Source organism: Malaclemys terrapin, chromosome 7 (assembly GCF_027887155.1).
Source record: "Malaclemys terrapin pileata isolate rMalTer1 chromosome 7, rMalTer1.hap1, whole genome shotgun sequence".
In the NCBI taxonomy this organism is placed as follows: Eukaryota; Metazoa; Chordata; order Testudines; family Emydidae; genus Malaclemys; species Malaclemys terrapin.
This window is the reverse complement of record NC_071511.1, coordinates 1,846,537-1,866,788: the sequence shown is the minus strand read 5'-3', so window position 1 is coordinate 1,866,788 and position 20,252 is coordinate 1,846,537. Positions and strand designations below refer to the sequence as shown.

The following is a 20,252-nucleotide window of genomic DNA, read 5'->3' as shown; positions in this document are numbered from 1 at the left end:
ATACATCTTAGTTATGTCAATCACTTCATAATATCTCTATGAAAAATATGGTGATGTAGTGTCACAGGTTATTTCAGAACTACCTACTACAGCATTTCATGCCGCTGTTGTACTTAAAGATTTATCTACACCGCTGGTACTGGCTATTGTCAGAGGCCAAGATTCAGCAAAGTATTTAAACACCTCATCACTGGTGACTACTCGGGTGCATAAAGTCAAGCATTCGGGGCCAGAGATAGGATACTGGACTAGATGAGCCATTGGCCTGTAATTAATTAAGTTTATCTCAATATACTGCAAGCTCTGCTGTCCTGAGGAAGCCCTAACACGTGTAGATTTATGAACATTTTGAAACCAACATGGTATTTGACCCATTGCTTAGTTCTTTGTTTATATGATGACATTATCCATCGCTTGTTGAGATCCTGGCTTTTTAAGGAGCTTTTCTAACAAGTAAATATAATTTGGAGGCATATTATTGTAATTCCACTTTAATTTCCTCCATTTATTTTTCAAAGGCACTAAAACCAGAACTTCATCATTTTTGTGAGGGAAATAAACAGTGTCATTTATTTAGTTATTTTAAAAAATAAATCCTCTATCAAACTTTATTTTTTTCTCATTAGTAATGCTGTTTAAAAGCTTTCTACGATTAAATCTCTTAGATAACGATTTACCAGTGGCAGTAGCATCAAGCGGTGACTTTCTAATACAATGATTAAGATTTGCATTTCATTCAAATGACAAGTGTCACTGCTTTTGATTGTGGGATAGCAGGATGTGACTGCCATGTGAAATACCATCTAGAAGTGAAAAGCTACCCCTGTGCCAAGGGCCAGCACAAGCCTAGAAACCACTTAAGCCCATCAGCCCACCTTAAAACACAAGCTGCAGGGCCTGCTGATTAAGTGCATCACATAAGATTCAATCCTGAGTCAGGGACCAATCCACAGAGGTGCCAAGCACCTTCGACTGCCATTGACCCCAACGGGAGAAGAGAAGGCTCGGCACATTGGGTAATCTGCCTCTCACAAAGTAAGGTATATTGGCCAATAATCTCTCTCGAAAACCAGGAACATTAGTTCCTAAATCACCAGGTTTCTTCACATGACAGTAAATACCCAACGGCAAATATGAAATTATGTTTTCCCCCATTTGGCCCCAGCAAAGTGGTAAGGATTTCATTAACCCTGCAGTGAGTGCGGTCCATTTGCTTCTCTAGGAACGATGCAGTGCCACTAGTGGATGCTTTCGACTTCACCGATGAAAGTTTAAATTCTGCGCTTGGCAGTTACGACGGACACGTCTACCAACGGCTTTATGAGTGGGCTCAAAAGTCACCAACCAACCAACAGGTAAGGACAGTGGGCTACTACCACGGAGTGTGGGGGAGTCAGGGCCCTGCACCCCCACTTCCTGCGATTCACCGGGACTCTCAGCCAGCCGGTAACACAGAAGGTTTATTAGACAACAGGAACACAGTCCCAAGCAGGGCTTGTAGGTACAACCAGGACCCCTCAGCCAGGTTCCTTGGGGGGGGGGGGGGGGGGGCAGGAGCTTAGACCCCAGACTTGGGGTTCCCTGTGTCTTCCTTGCCAGCCCAAAACTTTAAGAAACCCCCCCAGCCAACTCCCTCCCCTCCCCCCAGCTCCTCCTCTCGCCTTTGTCCAGTTCCCCAGGCAAAGGTGTCACCTGGCCCCACCCCTCTCCTGGCTCAGGTTACAGGCTCAGGTATCGTCCCTCAAATAAAGTCATCCCCTGCTCTCCCATCCCCCATGCAGACAGTCCCAGTAAAACTAGACGACATTCCCAGGTCAATCCGCCCCACTCCCTACTGCGTCACAGCTACAAACTACCGGCACCTACGCATTAGCCTAGGCACATTATTTTGACATATAACATTCAAGGCTGAAGAATGGAAAATAGCCGGGAGAAAGCAAGTGGACTGACAGGTTGGAATTTTGAGGCCAGAAGGTAAAAATCACGTGTTCCTTGGAATGGAGTATTGAATTGTGTCAATTACATGCATGGCTCAGAATCTGAGAGTTTAATGACTGAGGCCCTGCTCGAGCAAACAACTCCATTTGGATGGATCTCGACTGACATCAGTGGGGCACTGCACAGCCACACGTCCGTCCATAGAGAGCTGCTCGAGCAGGACATCAGAACCATGTCTGCCCTTGTTCCATGCGCAGAACAACCAGTAAGAAGCATGGTTTGGTTCTGGTGCGGTAATTGGAACCTTAGAAGTTTAGACCTGTTTGTTCAGTGAATTCAATGTTCGCAGAAGGCACTGGCCTCACACTGCTGGAGCCTGAGATCCAGTTTAACCACATAACAGGTACAGCATAATAGCACCACTGCATGATTCTCCATACTACTGTGCCAGTCTGCCACTGCCCTTTTCTGAAGAGAATGCCCTGTAAGTGGGGACAGGGTTTGCTCAGGCCCTTTTATTCCTTGGCCGGTTCAGCAGAGGCCTACTAGTACCATTTAAAATGGTGTCTTGTCATGAGCCCTGCTGCAACAAGACCACCCTGAAACCCATCAGATTGTCTTTCAGTCATTAGTGACCAGGACTGGATCTGAACAGACAATCTAGAGGTCCGGGGCTCTATCACCTATTACAGTAGCCAGAGCTGTCCAGCCCTCTGTCTGGAACATTTATTTATAGCTCTGAACTACCATCATGAAAAGGCAAACAACATGAACAAAACCTATATATGTACAATTTAACACCATGGAAAGATAGGATAGTTACATACTCTGCATTAACAGGCTGCATATTCAGAGGTACTTTTATCGCTACTTCTCAATAAGTACACCTCTACCCCGATATAATGCTGTCCTCGGAAGCCAAAAAAATCTTACCGCGTTATAGGTGAAACGGCATTATATCGAACTTGCTTTGATCCACTGCACCGCGCAGCCCTGCCCCCCCTACCCCCCCGGAGCTCTGCTTTACTGCATTATATCTGAATTTGTGTTATATCGGGTCGCGTTATATCGAGGTAGAGGTGTATGTTCTTCTTATAGTATGCTTAAGCAGTAGGGGGTATAAGTTTTAAACAAGGTAACCTCCCCCTTCCCCATCTCACACATCGTATTCTCAGCACACTGCCTTCATTTCTAACATCACATTAAAGGTGAATTAACATCACTATTCACACTACATTGCGTTTTCTTGCTTAATTTAAAAACACAGCTCACCTACTTAAACAAGATTTTACCTTCGTACTTTTCCCAGCAAACCAAGCACCACTAGCAAATTTTACAAATGAATGCACAATTTGAAGTTTGCCTTTAGTGAATATTCAAGTTAAAAATGTGCTTTCCGAAATTAAATGCTTTGCATCCTCATTTGGATGAGCAGCGCTGCATATTAGCAATGTAGGGGAATCCCAGGTACCGGGTTGGGGGGCATTACACACTACGGTAGCATATTTTTAAAAAATTACACTTCAAAGATCATTCTGAGTTATTTAGAAATCGTTGTTCCTCCTTAGTCACCGCTGATACCTTCCTATATTCTCCCTCTTCCACAGGTGAGCCAGGCCTATGCAAGGTACCTGAAACCACTTTTTCAGAGTGCTCTGTCAAAACTATAAAGATCAACAGCTGCTTGGGACACACAGACAACATCTTCTTTGGTTCCATGTATGGGGCACTAGCTAGCACACTGCCAGCGTTTTATAAATAATCAAAGAGTAACACAGAACAGTTGACTGTAATGTCTGCAAACATCAACTGAAATTCTTAGTAATTTACATTTAAGAATGGAAGGAAGCCAAACAGTTTTCAGCTACATCCATGGTTATGCCGTGTTTCATTAGGAACTTACCTAATTTTTTTTTTTTTTAAATATGTTCACAGTAGCTGCAGAAGCTGCCGTATTTAGCAGTCCAATTCTCAATATTTTATTACATTCAGATTAAAAATAATTACTTTCTTTCTGCCTGGGACATACGTTTGTTGAGCCCATAAAATGCCTTGCACAGAATCAAGGAACTTAAGTTAACAAAAGTAATGTAAAGTCACAGCCAGAGGTTCTAAATTAAGGTATATTGGCCAATAATCTCTCTCAAAAAACAGGAACATTAGTTCCTAAATCACCAGGTTTCTTCACACGACAGTAAATACCCAACTGCAAATATGAAATTATGTTTTCCCCCATTCGGCCCCAGCAAAGTGGTAAGGATTTCATTAACCCTGCAGTGAGTGCTTAGATTAAAAGCTCTGTTAAAATGTAAACTCTTTGGGACAGGGGACAGAATTCCTTCTTGTAGCTTGTTGAGCAGTGAGCACTATCTGCACTTATATAATCAGTCAAAACTCACACAGTATGTGCCAGCTTCCACTTGTGAAAATGATCTATGATGATGAAAGCTGCCGATACCCTTTCTGTAAACTTCAGCCTCCAATAGAGGTGTGTGATTTAGGGTTTGCTTATTAAATGGGTCAGTGGTGCTCAAGTAAAAAGGACAGATGTCTTCTATTTGGTGATTAAACCAAGCATTACATTGCAAATAAATGAAGAAATGTTGCGAGTACTTATTTTAGGATTTTCTTGTACCGTTGCAAACAAACTGTTTTACAGGGGTCTCGCTTGGCAAGGAACAGAAGCAGCTTGCTGGAGCTTCCTGAGTGAACTAATAGCAGCCTTTTCCTATCTGAATAAAATAAAAATCACTTAATGCTCACAAACAAAACCAAAAAACCCATCCCCTTAGCACCAATAAAAAGGGAGGTGAAGATATGACCAAAGAAAAACATGGCACTGAGAAAGGTCTTCATGGTCAAAGAATTGTGAATGAGCCAACCTGAATAACCCTAACCCACTGCCAATTCCTTGAACTCTAAGGGTATATTTACATTGCACTAAAACACCTGTGACTGCCCCATGTCAGCTGACCTGGGTTTGTGGGAGCATTGTAGACGTTCTGGCTCAGCCTGGGTTCCTGGACTCCCTCCCTTTGCAGAGTCCCAGAGCCCAAGCATGGACATCTACACTGCAATTTTGTAGCCCCTCAGCCCGAGCTCTGAGAGTCAGCTGACATGGACCAGCCGTGGGTACTTTATTGCAGTGTAGACATACCATAAGCCCAACCAAAAAGCTGCTGAAGTGGTAGCCCAGGCTGCAAAGCCCAGGCTCTCTCGGACCACACCCGGGATACTGGGGTCCATACTGGCCAGATCAGTTAGGCCAGGTGAATAGGACGTTTGTATACTTAGAGATGATTGTGATTTATTTAAGGGAGACAGAAACATTACAACCTAGAAAGAGGAGTAAGCAGAATTGCACTGGCCTAGTCACTCAAAGCAGATATCAAGTTTATTTATTTCAGTGTCTTCTAACTTTGATTCCTGTTTGTTAGCATCTTTTATGATTAATTCTACAGAATGCATAAAAGAGGCAGGAGAAGTGTCTAGGGAATTGGCAGATAAGAATGCAGAGCCAGAGTCCCATTGACTTCAACAAAAGCAGCCCTGCGCAGGGTGATGAGAGCTCTGAGACGTGCTGGCAGTTGATTTGATGAATATGAAACCGGATAATGTTTCCCACCAGGTTATCGTTATTCAGACTCTAGATGTACCCTGGATTAGCATCTTTTAACTGGCATTAGTCCTTTCCAACTTCCCATTTGTCAAAATATATAACTTCCCCTCTGAATTTTCAATATGGAAATATGAGGCTACAAAGCCCATTAAGTTGAATGTTAAGAGTGAGCTAATATTCTTATGCACCAGAATAGGGAAAGTAGGAGCTTGGCCAGTTTCACTTTCTTGTACTGATATACCTTACTCCCCCCTTTTTCCTAGAATAAATTAGTAGGAGAAGACAAAAAATACAAGACTTATTTCCATATTTGACATTTTATTAGCTTCTTGCTGGCAGGCATTACACTTGGGAATAATATTTCACCAGGCATTAAAAATATGAATTCTACCACAGGGATATTTTGCATTCAGAATCCAGTATAAATATTTCTAATCACATTTTCATGGCTACAGATAATATTTGGTTGCTTGATTTATATGCATAGAAAAACAGTTGTAATAACTGTAAAAAGCCGTACTTAACAAGTACTTTAAAAGGGTAGGATTTGTTTTCCTAAAATATTACAATACTGTTTATTGATTTAGAAACTAGGTTAGTTTACATGATGCTAGCACTTCCCCCATCTGCATCTTAAATCCTGTTTGTTCTTTACTCCCAGTGTTTTAGCATTAAATGGATTAGAGACCATTTAAATAGGTGAATTTAGCACTTTAGGTCAAAAGAGCTGACATCAAACTTCCTACCATACTGATTTTTAAGACTCCCTCTTTAAAAAAGTGTCTTAACAGTGTGAACAAGCACATGCATATCTTTTTCTGGACAAGACAAAAAACAGATCTGCTAGAGCATGTAACTTCTCCAGTCCTTAATGGTTATCAATAAATAATCTCATAAAAAAAGCCCATGCTGTTGCTTTAGTCAAAACCAGATTCTCTCAGGTATGCTGTTCCAGGAAGTTGCATGTAACCACTGAAATGTCATCTGTGGAGTCATACATCAGTCATCCGTTTTCCGTGCCAGTCTACAGAAAGTCCAGTTGTGCTCCACTGTATTTTCATTGGCCCGCTCGCTCATATGGTGAACTCTTGTATTTCTGATAGTGAAACCTTGTTTTGTAATGTACTCCATCAGATGGACTCTGAGGGAAACTTCCTGGTGGTAATCACATGGCCCAAAAGTAAAGGAAACTTGGCAGTCTCTTGTGTCCATCATGTGCTTATTCCACTTGGTAAAATGGTTTGAAATGCCTTCCAGTAATGAATGGACCTTAGTTGTGATGGTTAACTGCGTTATGATTACTGCCACTGGATTGGAATATTTGGAAAGTTTCCGTGTGCTGGACAACTCCACTACTTCCTCAAAGGTATCCACAGGATACAAAGGCTTGGGGTCATTAAGACATTGGATTAGGGGTTCAATTTGATAAAAATCTGCTTCTTTTCGAAGCAAGTCAAATTCCTTGAAGTCCAGTGGCAAAGTCAACTCTGAAGTCCTTAAAAAGTTAAGAACATACCGGAAAAGTGGTCCATCTCGGTCAATGAAGTAATTGCCCTGAGAGTCCCTGGCAGTGGGGAAGTCTCCCCCGAACATGGCCCCAAGCATTGAATCGGGATATCTTGTTAGAGTGGTGAGGGATGTTGTATACAAGTGTCCACCCACATTTATTGTGACTGGATCAGTCATCTAGAAAGAAAGAAATTCCAGAGGTTTATCAAACTACCATGAGAGATTTCTTATCGCCAACATGTGGCAGTTGCTGTCGGAAAGCTGCCAGCCCTAGAAAGAATTGCAACTGTTCAGTTTGAAACCTACCAATGGGGTTATACCGGAATAAATTCAAGAAACCAAGCCAAAATCCACACCTGGCAACTTAGAAAGCATATCTTCAAAGTGCTCTACAGGTATTAACTAAAGCCCAGAGCTCAATGTCAAATAACTATTTCATCCTCTGCAAAGTAAATATTTTCTCCATTGTACAGATGAAGAGACTGATGCACAGCGTAAGTGATTTCCCCAAGGTACGAGACAGAATTTCACCTCTGGCTCCTTGCTTTCACAACACCCCTCTTACTCGAGAAGGAGATAGCAAAACCTCTTCCCAGAAAAAATGAAAGGACCTAATGTAATTTTAGATCTAGGACCAAGAGCTTCCATCCAAAGGTACAGCTAGGGGACAGCATAAAGAAAACTATCAGGCAAATAATATGCGGCGTAGAGGAGGGTCCAGAGTAGTAGAGCTAGCCTGCAGCTACAGCATCCAGATCACACCTAAAAGGGCAGGGGAGAAAGAGGATAGGGCACCATGCTGGGCACTGATTCTGACAATCAGGGCAGAGGACCAGCCGGATAGGCAGACAGACAAAAGGGAACAGGAGGTTTAGAGAAAGAGGTGAGAAGGAAAAATAAGAGGTGTGTGTCTAGTTTTGTTATGAAAGATGAAGTTGAAGAAGCAAGAATATTTTTTCAAATAAAATGACAGCAGAGTAATTAAAGGAACAGGAAGGGAGAACATATTTTTTTCAACTCTGTATACCAGAAAGGTGGCTTTCTAGACCATCATCAAATTGTATCTTTTTAGGAGAAATGTAACCCTTTTCTTGCTGTTGTGTTAAATAATTACTACTATTTAGCTGAAGATTAAGAACATGAACTGTCCCAACACACAATATGAAATGAAACACTTACTAAAAACAAACCTATTTGCTTATATTATTTTTACTAAGTTCAATTGTCTTCACTCAACATTAAACCCTGGGTATATACACAAGGCCAAGAGATTCGACATAAAAATCTGGAAAGCCCAATTCTATTTTTCAGCATGCATTCACCTTAATATTGGATCACTTACCATATATCCCCAGTCTCCATTATCCATCTGTTCTGTTGTTTGATCTATGGCAGTCTGAGTTTAATTGAAGGCTGCTAGGAGGACACACAATTCACCTCCTATTCCCCCCTGCAGGTTGGAAAAAAGAATGTGGCAGACTGTAAATACTTACAAGAACAAGAACAGAGCAGAATATTTCTAATCAAAGACAGACTTGTGCCATAAACCAGTCTCTTGCATTCAACTACAAAGCCACGACAGTACAGGCATCTAACAAAGGAGGACTTCCCTATATGAATTTCCAGCATATCCTTCACTGTTACTCAGACTGCTGTCTCTAGAAGCAACTGGTAATCACTTTGTAGGCTGTCCTAAGCATTCCAGCTTTGTTAAACAATGAGTCTGTCTTTGAAGATGATTTATACTCAGAAGACAACCACATATTTCACTTGGGAAAAGGAGATATGGTTTAATAAGTAGTCCCAGTTACATAAATCAGAAACTTTATTTACCCACCTATTGAGATGGACTTTCAGCCATAAGAGATAGATTAGAGGGGGTGTGTGTGTGTGTGTATCGATACATGTGTATCGATACACACACACGTATATAATTATAATTTCAATGGTATTAATCAGTAATTCTGCATAAAATTGTACTGAAACCCACGAGTCACTGTGTTTAAAAAAAAAAAAAAAAAGTGAGATTCTCATGGAGTTAACGCTTCATTAGAGGGGACTGCAACTTGGCTGCAAGAGTGTGAACCACAAAGTGTGAAACCAGAGCCCAAGCTGATTTCACAGCTGCCATAGAAACTTGCAAAGCAGTTTACTTTTCAATGCATTTTTATAAAGAAATCAGAATACATTTTCAACAATATTCCAACAAGAATGGTTTGGAAAAAAAAGTTGTGCCCATAACTTTCTAAGAGAGATCCTCAAGAGCGTTCACTCACATGGCCAGGGAAGTGACTCCCTCCACTCCAGGAATGATGGGTGAAAGCCTACAGCCTGGGTTATGCAGGAGATCCCTTCTGGCCTTAAAAATCTATAATCTATAAACAGATTAGTACAAAAATAATCCTAGGAGAGCTTTTTAAAAACAGACATGTTTTACAAGCCCTGTTGTTGGCAAATAAGATCGGCTGCAGTATTCAGTCTCCTTACAGCACTCCAATCCATGATCACCCAGCAAATGAAATCACAAAGCTTTGGCTGAGACAAAGCCCTACATTCCTCTGTACCTCTTCAAACTCAGACCCAAAAAGAATTTGCTCTTTTTTTTAGTCCCTAGCAGAGAGGGGGTCCATATCACCCACTTCAGAAGAATGTGGAATAGTTCAATGCCTTCTGCTCCAAATAGGCCCAGTAGCAGAGCACAATGGCTCTCTCAAAAGGTCAGCCAGGCACTTGGAGAACTGTGATATAGCCACAGCACGCACTGCATCTCAGAATGAAAGAACTTCAGTGTCCAATCCGGCACTATGACGGGGCGGATTGGCCCCGCACTGGTTCAGCGGGGGTTAATCCTTCCCTCCTAGCAGAGGAAGCCACACCCAGGCATGCTCCAGTCAGGTATAAAAGCTTGCAGAGCTGCTCAGTCAGGGTGGACCACTGGAGGGGAAGGAGGCTCGTTGCTCTCTCCAGCAGAAGAGAGGCTCGCACCATGAGACGCAGAGGCCAGACACGTCCAGCCACACTGCAGAGGGGAAGTTGAGGATGCCACGACCTGGCTGAACCTGAGAATATGGTAGGAAATGACCCAGGGAGTTCTTAAAGGGAAATGGTGCTGAAACCATTCGGGCCGGTGTGTTTTGGGAAGATCCCCGCCGGACCACTGGTGAAGAGAACTCGCCACTAGCAGGGCCCTGGGTCAGGACCCAGTGGAGTGGGTGGGCCCGGGTCCCCCAACCTGGGCAACCCTCCTTTGAGAGGAGCTGGCCCCACACAGTGAGTTATATGAACTCTAGCCGCTAGGCCGCACTAGGGGAGAAGAATTAGCTGGACTCTGGCCATTGGGCTGCACTGCCCTAGGGGCACATTGTATGGACCCCATCCGCTAGGCTGCACTACCCCAATCGGCAAGGGGAAGTAGATGGACTCATGCCATTGGGCCACCCTGTGCAAACTACAGAAGGGTTTAGAACATGGACTTGGGCGTAGAGAGTCTATGCTACCTCCCACCCCCCTGACCTAAGGGGCCGATGAGGTACTAGCTCCGCCACAGGCACTTTTTGCAAATTATGAAAAGCAACCCAGTCAAATACAACTAATCACATTGGAGTCCCATGAGGTGGAGAGCACCTCAGAGCAGTGTAGTAGCAAATGAATGCTGACCTAAAAGGTGGGAACAACCTTAGAACACCAGCTCGACTGCCATATACTAGAATTCATTTCATCAACAGTAAAGGAATTAGTGGTCAAGAAAACAAGACTTCGCAGCTTATATTTGCTTTTAAGAATCTTCAACCTGAGCACAAAGTACAACACACAACTGCATTACACCAGGGAGAAAGAGCGGGGAGGGTTTCTGATAAATTCCCCATAACAACACTGGAGCCGCACTCAGACTTGTGGTAACAAGCAGCAGGCTGGCTAACCTAGTGAGGAGGGCTTTAAACTAAGTTCACCGGGGGAAGGAGACCAAAGCCCTGAGGTAAGTGGGATACCGGGAGAAAAGGACTCCTGCCTCATACTGAGAAAGCAGGACGAGTTATCTTTAGTGCCTAGATACAAGTGCAGAAGCCTGGGAAACAAGCAGGGAGAACTGGAAGTCCTGGCACAGTCAAAGAATTATGATGTGATTGGAATAACAGAGACTTGGTGGGATAACTAACATGACTGGAGCACTGTCATGGATGGATATAAACTGTTCAGGAAGGACAGGCAGGGCAGAAAAGGTGGGGGAGTTGCATTGTATGTAAGAGAACAGCATAACTGCTTAGAGCTCCAGTATGAAACTGCAGAAAAACCTGAGAGTCTCTGGATTAAGTTTAGAAGTGTGAGCAACAAGGGTGATGTCGTGGTGGGAATCTGCTATAGACCACCAGACCAGGGAGATGAGGTGGACGAGGCTTTCTTCCGGCAACTAACAGAAGTTACTAGATCACAGGCCCTGGTTCTCATGGGGGAATTCAATCACCCTGATATCTGCTGGGAGAGCAGTACACAGACAATCCAGGAAGTTTTTGGAAAGTGTAGGGAACAATTTCCTGGTGCAAGTGCTGGAGGAACCAACTAGGGGCAGAGTTCTTTTTGACCTGCTGCTCACAAACAGGGAAGTATTAGTAGGGGAAGTAAAAGTGGATGGGAACCTGAGAGGCAGTGACCATGAGATGGTCGAGTTCAGGATCCTGACACAAGGAAGAAAGGAGAGCCGCAGAATACAGACCCTGGACTTCAGAAAAACAGACTGACTCCCTCTGGGAACTAGTGGGCAGGATCCCGTGGGAGAATAACATGAAGGGCAAAGGGGTCCAGGAGAGCTGGCTGTATTTTAAAGAATCCTTATTGAGGTTGCAGGAACAAACTATCCCAACGTGTAGAAAGAATAGTAAATATGGCAGGCGACCAGCTTGGCTTAAAAGTGAAATCCTTGCTGATCTTAAACACAAAAAAGAAACTTACAAGAAGTGGAAGATTGGACAACTGACCAGGGAGGAGTATAAAAATATTGCTCAGGCATGCAGGAGTGAAATCAGGAAGGCCAAATCACACTTGGAGTTGCAGTTAGCAAGAGATGTTAAGAGTAACAAGAAGGGTTTCTTCAGGTATTTTAGCAACAAGAAGAGTCTAGGAAAGTGTGGACCCCTTACTGACTGAGGGAGGCAACCTAGTGACCGAGGATGTGGAAAAAGCTAATGTACTCAATGGGTTTTTTACCTTTGTCTTCACAAACAAGGTCAGCTCCCAGACCTGCACTGGGCAGCACAGCATGGGGAGGAGGGGACGAGCCCTCCATGGAGAAAGAAGTGGTTCAGGACTATTTAGAAAAGCTGGACGAGCACAAGTCCATGGGGCCGGATGCACTGCATCCGAGGGTACTAAAGGAGTTAGCGGAGGTGATTGCAGAGCCATTGGCCATTATCTTTGAAAACTCATGGTCATCGGGAGAGGATCCGGATGACTGGAAAAAGGCTAATGTAATGCCCATCTTTAAAAAAGGGAAGGAGGAGGATCCGGGGAACTACAGGCCAGTCAGCCTCACCTCAGTCCCCGGAAAAATCATGGAGCAGGTCCCCAAGGAATCAATTCTGAAGCACTTAGAGGAGAGGAAAGTTATCAGGAACAGTCAGCATGGATTCACCAAGGGCAAGTCATGCCTGACTAACCTAATTGCCTTCTATGATGAGATAACTGGCTCTGTGGATGAGGGGAAAGCAGTGGACGTGTTATTCCTTGACTTTAGCAAAGCTTTTGATACAGTCTCCCACAGTATTCTTGCCGGCAAGTTAAAGAAGTATGGGCTGGATGAATGGACTGTAAGGTGGATAGAAAGCTGGCTAGATCGTCGGGCTTAACGGGTAGTGATCAATGGCTCCATGTCTAATTGGCAGCCAGTTTCAAGCGGAGTGCCCCAGGGTCGGTCCTGGGGACGGTTTTGTTCAATATCTTCATTGATGATCTGGAGGATGGCGTGGACTGCACCCTCAGCAAGTTTTCAGATGACACTAAACTGGGAGGAGTGGTAGATACGCTGGAGGGTAGGGACAGGATACAGAGGGACCTAGACAAATTAGAGGATTGGACCAAAAGAAATCTGATGAGGTTCAAGAATGGGGAGGGATAGCTCAGTAGTTTGAGCATTGGCCTGCTAAACCCAGGGTTGTGAGTTCAATCCTTGTGGGGGCCACTTAGGGATCTGGGGCAAAATCAGTACTTGGTCCTGCTAGTGAAGGCAGGGGACTGGGCTCAATGACCTTTCAAGGTCCCTTCCAGTTCTAGGAGATAATGGAGATATCCTAATTTAAAATTTAAAGGGCAAGTGCAGAGTCCTGCACTTGGGATGGAAGAATCCCATGCACTGCTACAGACTAGGGACCAAGTGGCTAGGTAGCAGTTCTGCAGAAAAGGACTTAGGGGGTTACAGTGGATGAGAAGCTGGATATGAGTCAACAGTGTGCCCTTGTTGCCAAGAAGGCTAACGGCATTTTGGACTGCATTAGTAGGAGCATTTCTAGCAGATCGAGGGAAGTGATCATTCCCCTCTATTTGGCATTGATGAGGCCACATCTGGAATATTGCATCCAGTTTTGGTCCCCCGACTACAGAAAGGATGTTGATACATTGGAGAGAGTCCAGCGGAGGGCAACGAAAATGATTAGGGGGCCGGGGCACATGACTTATGAGGAGCGGCTGAGGGAACTGGGCTTATTTAGTCTGCAGAAGAGAAGAATGAGGGGGGATTTGATAGCAGCCTTCAACTACCTGAAGGGAGTTCCAAAGAAGATGGATCTAGACTGTTCTCAGCGGTAGCAGATGACAGAACAAGGAGTAATGCTCTCAAGTTGCAGTGGGGGAGGTTTAGGTTGGATATTAGGAAAAACTTTTTCCACTAGGAGGGTGGTGAAGCACTGGAATAGGTTACCTGGGGAGGTGGTGGAATCTCCTTCCTTAGAGGTTTTAAAAGTCAGGCTTGACTAAGCCCTGCTGGGATGATTTAGTTGGAGATTGGTCCTGCTTTGAGCAGGAGGTTGGACTAGATACCTCCTGAGGTCCCTTCCACCCCTGAGATTCTGTGAACAGTGAGCATCAAGGACAGCTGGCTACTTAAACTGCACAGCAAACAATGGGAAAAGAGATCCTCCTGTCTGCAGAGTAGGTGTGAAGCAGCAGTAACATATTCTAAAGGAAGAATAAGACAGTACATGCTCACCGACATAAGAGATTTTCTTTTTCAAATTTCCATTATGTAGCCGATGGCAGTCAACTGCAACCTTCCAACCCTCGGCATTGATAAATCAAGCAAAAGCTACCCTTTTGGGTGATCATAAAGGGAAAGAAATAGATTACATCTTCCTGTCTGTACCATAGCAAAAGGCTTCACTTGATCACAGCACTGCTATGTAACATCAGGGTGAATAATTTATGAAAGCACTTCGCTCAGACAAGCCCACGTGTCAATAAATAAATAATTAAATAACGGGCATTCAATAAGCTGCATTGATTTTGTGTAGGATTTGAAAGTCAGTAGACATACAGAAATCTGCTAAAGCAAAGATAATATTAAAGTGAGGAGCACATTAGAAAAACTCAATAGCAGCATTAAAACTGCATCACAGCCTAAGTGAAAATGCCACGTGCTTTAGAAACAATTAACTTTCCTCATCAGCATTAGCCATTAGCCTGGAAGTTTCTAGGTTGCTCTTTTAGGCAACTCCGTTTATAGTGATTATTTATTCTGGTCAGGTACGACTCAAGCATAATGAATATCTAGAGGCAGACTAGAATGGCGAGGGAAGCCTTTGACAGCTCTGCCTTTCAATGCATTGGATTATTTTAGTTAAAGGGATTTAACCACAGAATCTTTTAAGATAACGTATCTGCAACTAAAGAGAATGAATGCTCTCTCGGGGTTAAAATCAGCAAGCTAGCATAAGACTCCACTTAATCCCTATTTAGCCCACAGCCATTTCCCCCACTCTATGCAGAATGTTGACCATATAATCAAAGGTTAATTGAGCGCCATCATTTTGTGGCTGATTTTAGGGCAGCTAAAGAAAACTGTCCTCAATAAGCTTTTTGGGGCAAGACACACAGCACTAGAACAGTTAAGCACGCTTGACATTTTACCTCAGCAATGGAGGAAAAAAAGAAAAATCAAATGAACAGTAGAAAGCAAGTGACTGATGGTAAGTGGCCGTCTGATGATGAATGATCTCAGTATATCAAATCAGTGTGATCTCATTTATATCAGTGCAGCTTCTGAAAAAACTGTTGTTTAATATTTCATGACTCTAGAGATCTACTATGCTACCTTACTATCAGGCGTAGTGCTTATTACAGTCATTAGTCCCATTACTTCCATGGAGCTGGGGGGGGGGGGGGGGGGGTGGAAGAGAAGGGAAAGAGAGACACAGCGCAGGCTCAGAGTACAAATTATAATCAGAACCATCTGAGCATTCTCATCTGCACCATCCACACTGTGGAGAAAGGTTCAAGCCAGATTGGAAGAGATTTAACCCAGTGAGGTTCTTAAGCTTTTCACTGTGTGGACCCCATTTTAGAAGAGCGTGTGCCATGCGCCAACCTCACCCCAATAATACAATGTTAGGAAACCGTTCCTTATTTTTAGTTATCTTTTCCTGCAATTTAGCAGCTAGACTAGAGGACAGCCAGCACCATGTGACCTGCCAGCTGTTTGCAGACCAACTGTCCGCAGACAACTGCTTTAGAGCCTACAGCTTAATCATTTCTCTCCAATAAATCAACTAAAAGTCACTCTTAGTTCCAGTCTTTAATGGTTACTCCAGTATCAAAATATTAACCCTGTCTGTGTGCCTTCAATAGGTATCTTGGCTTTCTAGATCATTCATAAATTTATAGACATCTTAAAGACTGTTGCAGAGCTCATCTCAAAGGTTGCAAAGCTAGCACTCCCACTACACAGTTACATACATTTCGCTATTCAAGCTGCTCCCAGAGACCCACTTAAGATAGGTCACTGTCTCTGGCATTCACACATATATAGATGAAACAAATGTCCTAGCTTCAAGTATTGATAGTTACATTTGTACTGAATCTCTCTTCTCCTCAGTTGTGCAGAGTTTGAAAGATAATATTTTCATAGAAAATGGATGGAAGAAATTTGAGGCCGTCACTTGAGTTAAAAGAAACCAAGCTGGCACAGCAAGCTGCTTGCATTTGCAAATACAACAGAAATGTCATCATAGCCCAGTATTATTCTTAACTAAACGATTTATGACTTGACTTTTTTCTTAATACAACCCTGTTCAAGGGGTGTAACTCGGCCGTTTTGCTTTACTCCGCAATGAATCATGGTTTATACATTTCCAGAACCAAATTTTTTCTACAATAGGTTACAGACAATAAATATTACTCTTTATTGCTATTTAACTTGAAATAAGAAAACAAAATTCACACACAATAGGTGGTCTTAATGTTTTCATCTCTGCATGCTTAGTTACTTTATTATCATTTATAGCATCCTCAGCTCTTAAGGGGGAGAGCTTTATCAAACAATTTTTGTCAAAAAAAAAAAAAAAAACCCCACACACATATAGTTCAGACCTTTTCTTTTAGCTATAAAGTTTTCCATTTTAAAAGGTGTCAGGGGATGTTTTGATAAACTGAACAGTAATAAATCACCAGGACCAGAGGGGATCACCCAAGAGTTCTGAAGGAACTCAAATGTGAAATTGCAGAAGGACTAACTGTGGTTTGTAACCTCTCATTTCAATCCGCTGCCGAACCAAATGACTGGAGCATAGCTAACGTGATGCCAATTTTGATAAGAGGCTCCAGAGGCGATCCTGACAATTACAGGCGGGTAATCCTGAATCAGGAGGCGGCAAACTGATTGAAACCCTGGTAAAGACCAGAACGACCAGCCCCAGAGCTGAGCCCGCTGGGTGGGGACGAGTCCGCGCCTCGCCACTGGGCTCGCCTGGGGCGCGGGGCGGTGCACGCCAGGGGGTCCCCCGGGTCCCAGGGCTGCCCAGAGCTTTCCCTCCCGCGGGTCGCGGGGATGAGCCCCCAGGGTAGAGCCGACGCCTGGCCCCGGGACTGCACCGGCCCCACGCTCGGGGAGCTGCGCGAGAACCCGGCCCCCGCACCCAGCTGGCGGGTCACGACACGGACCCCGAACACCGTCCGCCCTGGGGCCCCCGCCTGGGCCCGGCTGCGCCCCGCGGCCCCGGGGAGCGGGCAGGACCCCCGCGTCCGGCCCTTCCCTCCCGTCCCAGCGCCGGGAACGGGACCCAGGCGTCCGGCCCCGCCCTCCCATCCCAGCGCCGGGAACGGGACCCAGGCGTCCGGCCCCGCCCTCGGGCCCCACCCCGGGAACGGGACCCAGGCGTCCGGCCCCGCCCTCCCGTCCCAGCGCCGGGAACGGGACCCAGGCGTCCGGCCCCGCCCTCGGGCCCCACCCCGGGAACGGGACCCAGGCGTCCGGCCCCGCCCTCCCGTCCCAGCGCCGGGAACGGGACCCAGGCGTCCGGCCCCGCCCTCCCGTCCCAGCGCCGGGAACGGGACCCAGGCGTCCGGCCCTTCCCTCCCGTCCCAGCGCCGGGAACGGGACCCAGGCGTCCGGCCCCCGCTCACCGGCTGCGCTCGCGGCTCCCGGGCTGTGGAGAGGCCGGCGACAGCAGCGGGGACAACTGAGCGGGAGCCCGGCGTTCCTGGAGCGCGGCCCTGACTCCGCCCCCGGCCCCGCCCCGCGCCCGGGCTCCTCCCCCCCGCCCCCGCGCCGCCGCGCGCCGGCCTGGCCCGGGCGGGGTCCGCACGCGCATGTCTCGGCTGCCGCAGCCGGGAGGGGCGGAGGAGGGGAGTGCGCGCGCACCCACTGCCCCGCTCGAAATGCCTCTCCCCCTCCCCCTCCCCGAGAGGCTGGGCAGCGGCTGCGGCCCGCGCGCTCCCCGGCGCGTGAACCAGCTGTGCGGGGCCGGGGTGCTGAGAGCCATTGAACTGGGAACCCCGTGTCTGACAGAGACCGCGTGCAGCGCCCCCCACCCCCTAGTGCAGCACCTATGACTCCGTGTAGGTGTACCTCCGGGGTGCAGTAATTCGTACACCACCTCTGGGGGTCTGCTAAACAGCCTCTGGCGAGGAGTTCCACAGGTTAACTGTGCCCAGTGTGAAGAAAGACGTCCTTTTGTTGGTTTTAAACCTGCTGCCTAATGATTTCATTTGGTGACCCCTGGTTCTTGTGTTATCAGAACAAGTAAAGAACACTTCTTTACTTTCTGCAGACCAGTCATGATTTGATAGATTTCAATCCTATCCGTGCTTAGTCATCTCTTTTCCAAGCTGAAAAGTCCCAGTTTTAGTCATCTCTCCTCAGACGGAAGCTGTTCCATTCCCCTAATCAGTTTTGTTGCCCTTTTCTGAACCTTTTCCAATTCCAATACATCTTTTTTGAGACAGATTGACTCATCTGCATTCAAGTATTCAAGATGTGCATGGATTTATATAGCAGCGATATGATATGCTCTGTCTTATTATCTAGCCCAGGGGTCGGCAACCTTTCAGAAGTGCTGTGCCGAGTCTTAATTTATTCACTCCAATTTAAGGTTTCGCCTGCCAGTCATACATTTTAACGTTTTTAGAAGGTCTCTTTCTATAAGTCTATAATATGTAACTAAACTATTGTTGTATGTAAAGTAAATAAGGTTTTTAAAATGTTTAAGAAGCTTCGTTTAAAATTAAATTAAAATGCAGAGCCCCCTGGATCAGTGGCCAGGAGCCGGGCAGTGTGAGTGCCACTGAAAATCAGCTTGAGTGCCACCTTCGGCATGCGTGCCATAGGTTGCATACCCCTGATCTAGCCCTTTCTTAATGACTCCCAACATTCTGTTCGCTTTTTTGATTGCCGCTGCACATTGAGTGGATGTTTTCAGAGAACTATCCACAATGACTCCAAGATCTCTTTCTTCAGGGGTAACAGCTAATTTAGACCCCTGCATTTTATATGGATAGTTGGGATTATGTTTTCCAACGTGCATTACTTTGCATTTATCAACATTGACTTTCATCTGCCATTTTGTTGCCCAGTCACCCAGTTTCTGAGATCCTTTTGTAGCTCTTCGCGGTCTGCCAGGGTCCTAATTATCTTTAGTAATTTTGTATAGTCTGCAAATTTTGCCACCTCACTGTTTACCCCTTTTTCCAGATCATTTATGAATATGTTGAATAGGACTGGTTCCAGTACAGACCCCTGGGGGACACCACTATTTCTCTCTCTCCATTCTGAAAACTCATCATTTATTCTTATGCTTTGTTTCCTATCTTTTAACCAGTTACCAATCCATGAGAGGACCCTCTTATCCCATGACAGCTTACTTTGCTTAAGAGCCTTTGGTGATGGACCTTGTCAAAGGCTTTCTGAATATCTTAGTACACTATATCCACTGGATCCCCCTTGTCCACATGCTCGTTGACCCCCCTCAAAGAATTCTAGTAGATTGGTGAGGCATGATTTCCCTTTACATAAAGCATGTTGACTCTTCCCCAACAAATTATGTTCATGTGTGTGTCTGCCAGCCATTAGTTCAAAAACTGCTCTATGACCTTTTTAAGTGCCAGCAATCTGGTTCCACTTTGGTTTAGGGGGAGCCCATCCTTCCTATATAGGCTCCACCTAAAAAGTGTTGCTAGCACTGATTTTTCCAGTCTGACCCCTGCTTTGGGTACACAGATTCAGCCCCATTTCGATGGATCTATCCCATCTCATTAACTTAACTTTTGGAGCTCTGGGGCCAGCATAGCTACATCACATGGAGACGGTATCCCAGTGGAGCAGCATAGGCACTGTATGACACAGAAGACACACCCTGGCTGCGCAGAGCCCAGTCCCAGGGGAGCCACTTTAGCTCCAGGGTGGTGTCTGGAAACGCCATTAGTGTGTGTTGGTGCAAGTATTGGGATCTTGTGACTTCACTGTCTGACACCACACCCAAACACTGTGACGCAGCACAACAGCCAGAACTGTGCAAGGCAACTACCAGAGTCTCCCCAGTACCAGCTGAACTTTGGGCAGTGGGATGCAAGTGCCTTGTGACGCACTCATCTTCTGGAGTGAGACCTGTGGCCTGCAGCTCTGCTTCTTTAGGCTAATGGAACGTTCTGCTACTACAAGAACAAAGCCCATGGGCCCTTTCTCAAGAGCCAGCAGAGTGTGGAACGAGCT

The 20,252-nt window shown here is 45.4% G+C and overlaps 2 protein-coding genes across 4 annotated transcripts in view; one reads left to right on the top strand and one right to left on the bottom strand.

Moving 5' to 3' along the window:
- ACOX2 (acyl-CoA oxidase 2) overlaps window positions 1–4,550 on the top strand; it is a 32,254-nt gene extending 27,704 nt beyond the window's left edge. For both annotated transcript variants that reach the window (XM_054033621.1, XM_054033622.1), the window contains exons 14-15: window positions 1,223–1,355; window positions 3,546–4,550. In XM_054033621.1, coding sequence (XP_053889596.1) covers window positions 1,223–1,355; window positions 3,546–3,608 — 196 coding nt within the window. In that variant the 3' untranslated portion in view covers window positions 3,609–4,550. The remainder of the gene's footprint in view (window positions 1–1,222; window positions 1,356–3,545) is intronic.
- A 93-nt stretch (window positions 4,551–4,643) lies between these two features.
- On the bottom strand, window positions 4,644–17,756 carry KCTD6 (potassium channel tetramerization domain containing 6). Of its 2 annotated transcripts, XM_054033624.1 has the most exons (4): window positions 17,669–17,687; window positions 9,343–9,441; window positions 8,409–8,516; window positions 4,644–7,243 (listed from the first exon to the last, which is right to left on the bottom strand). In XM_054033624.1, exons 3-4 carry the CDS (start codon window positions 8,433–8,435, stop codon window positions 6,557–6,559), a joined length of 714 nt encoding a protein of 237 aa, XP_053889599.1. In that variant the 5' UTR covers window positions 8,436–8,516; window positions 9,343–9,441; window positions 17,669–17,687; the 3' UTR covers window positions 4,644–6,556. The 2 variants fall into 2 exon arrangements, with proteins under 2 accessions (XP_053889599.1, XP_053889598.1); XM_054033623.1 differs by lacking the exon at window positions 9,343–9,441 and having other exon boundaries at window positions 17,669–17,756.
- Between the last annotated feature and the right edge of the window lie 2,496 nt (window positions 17,757–20,252).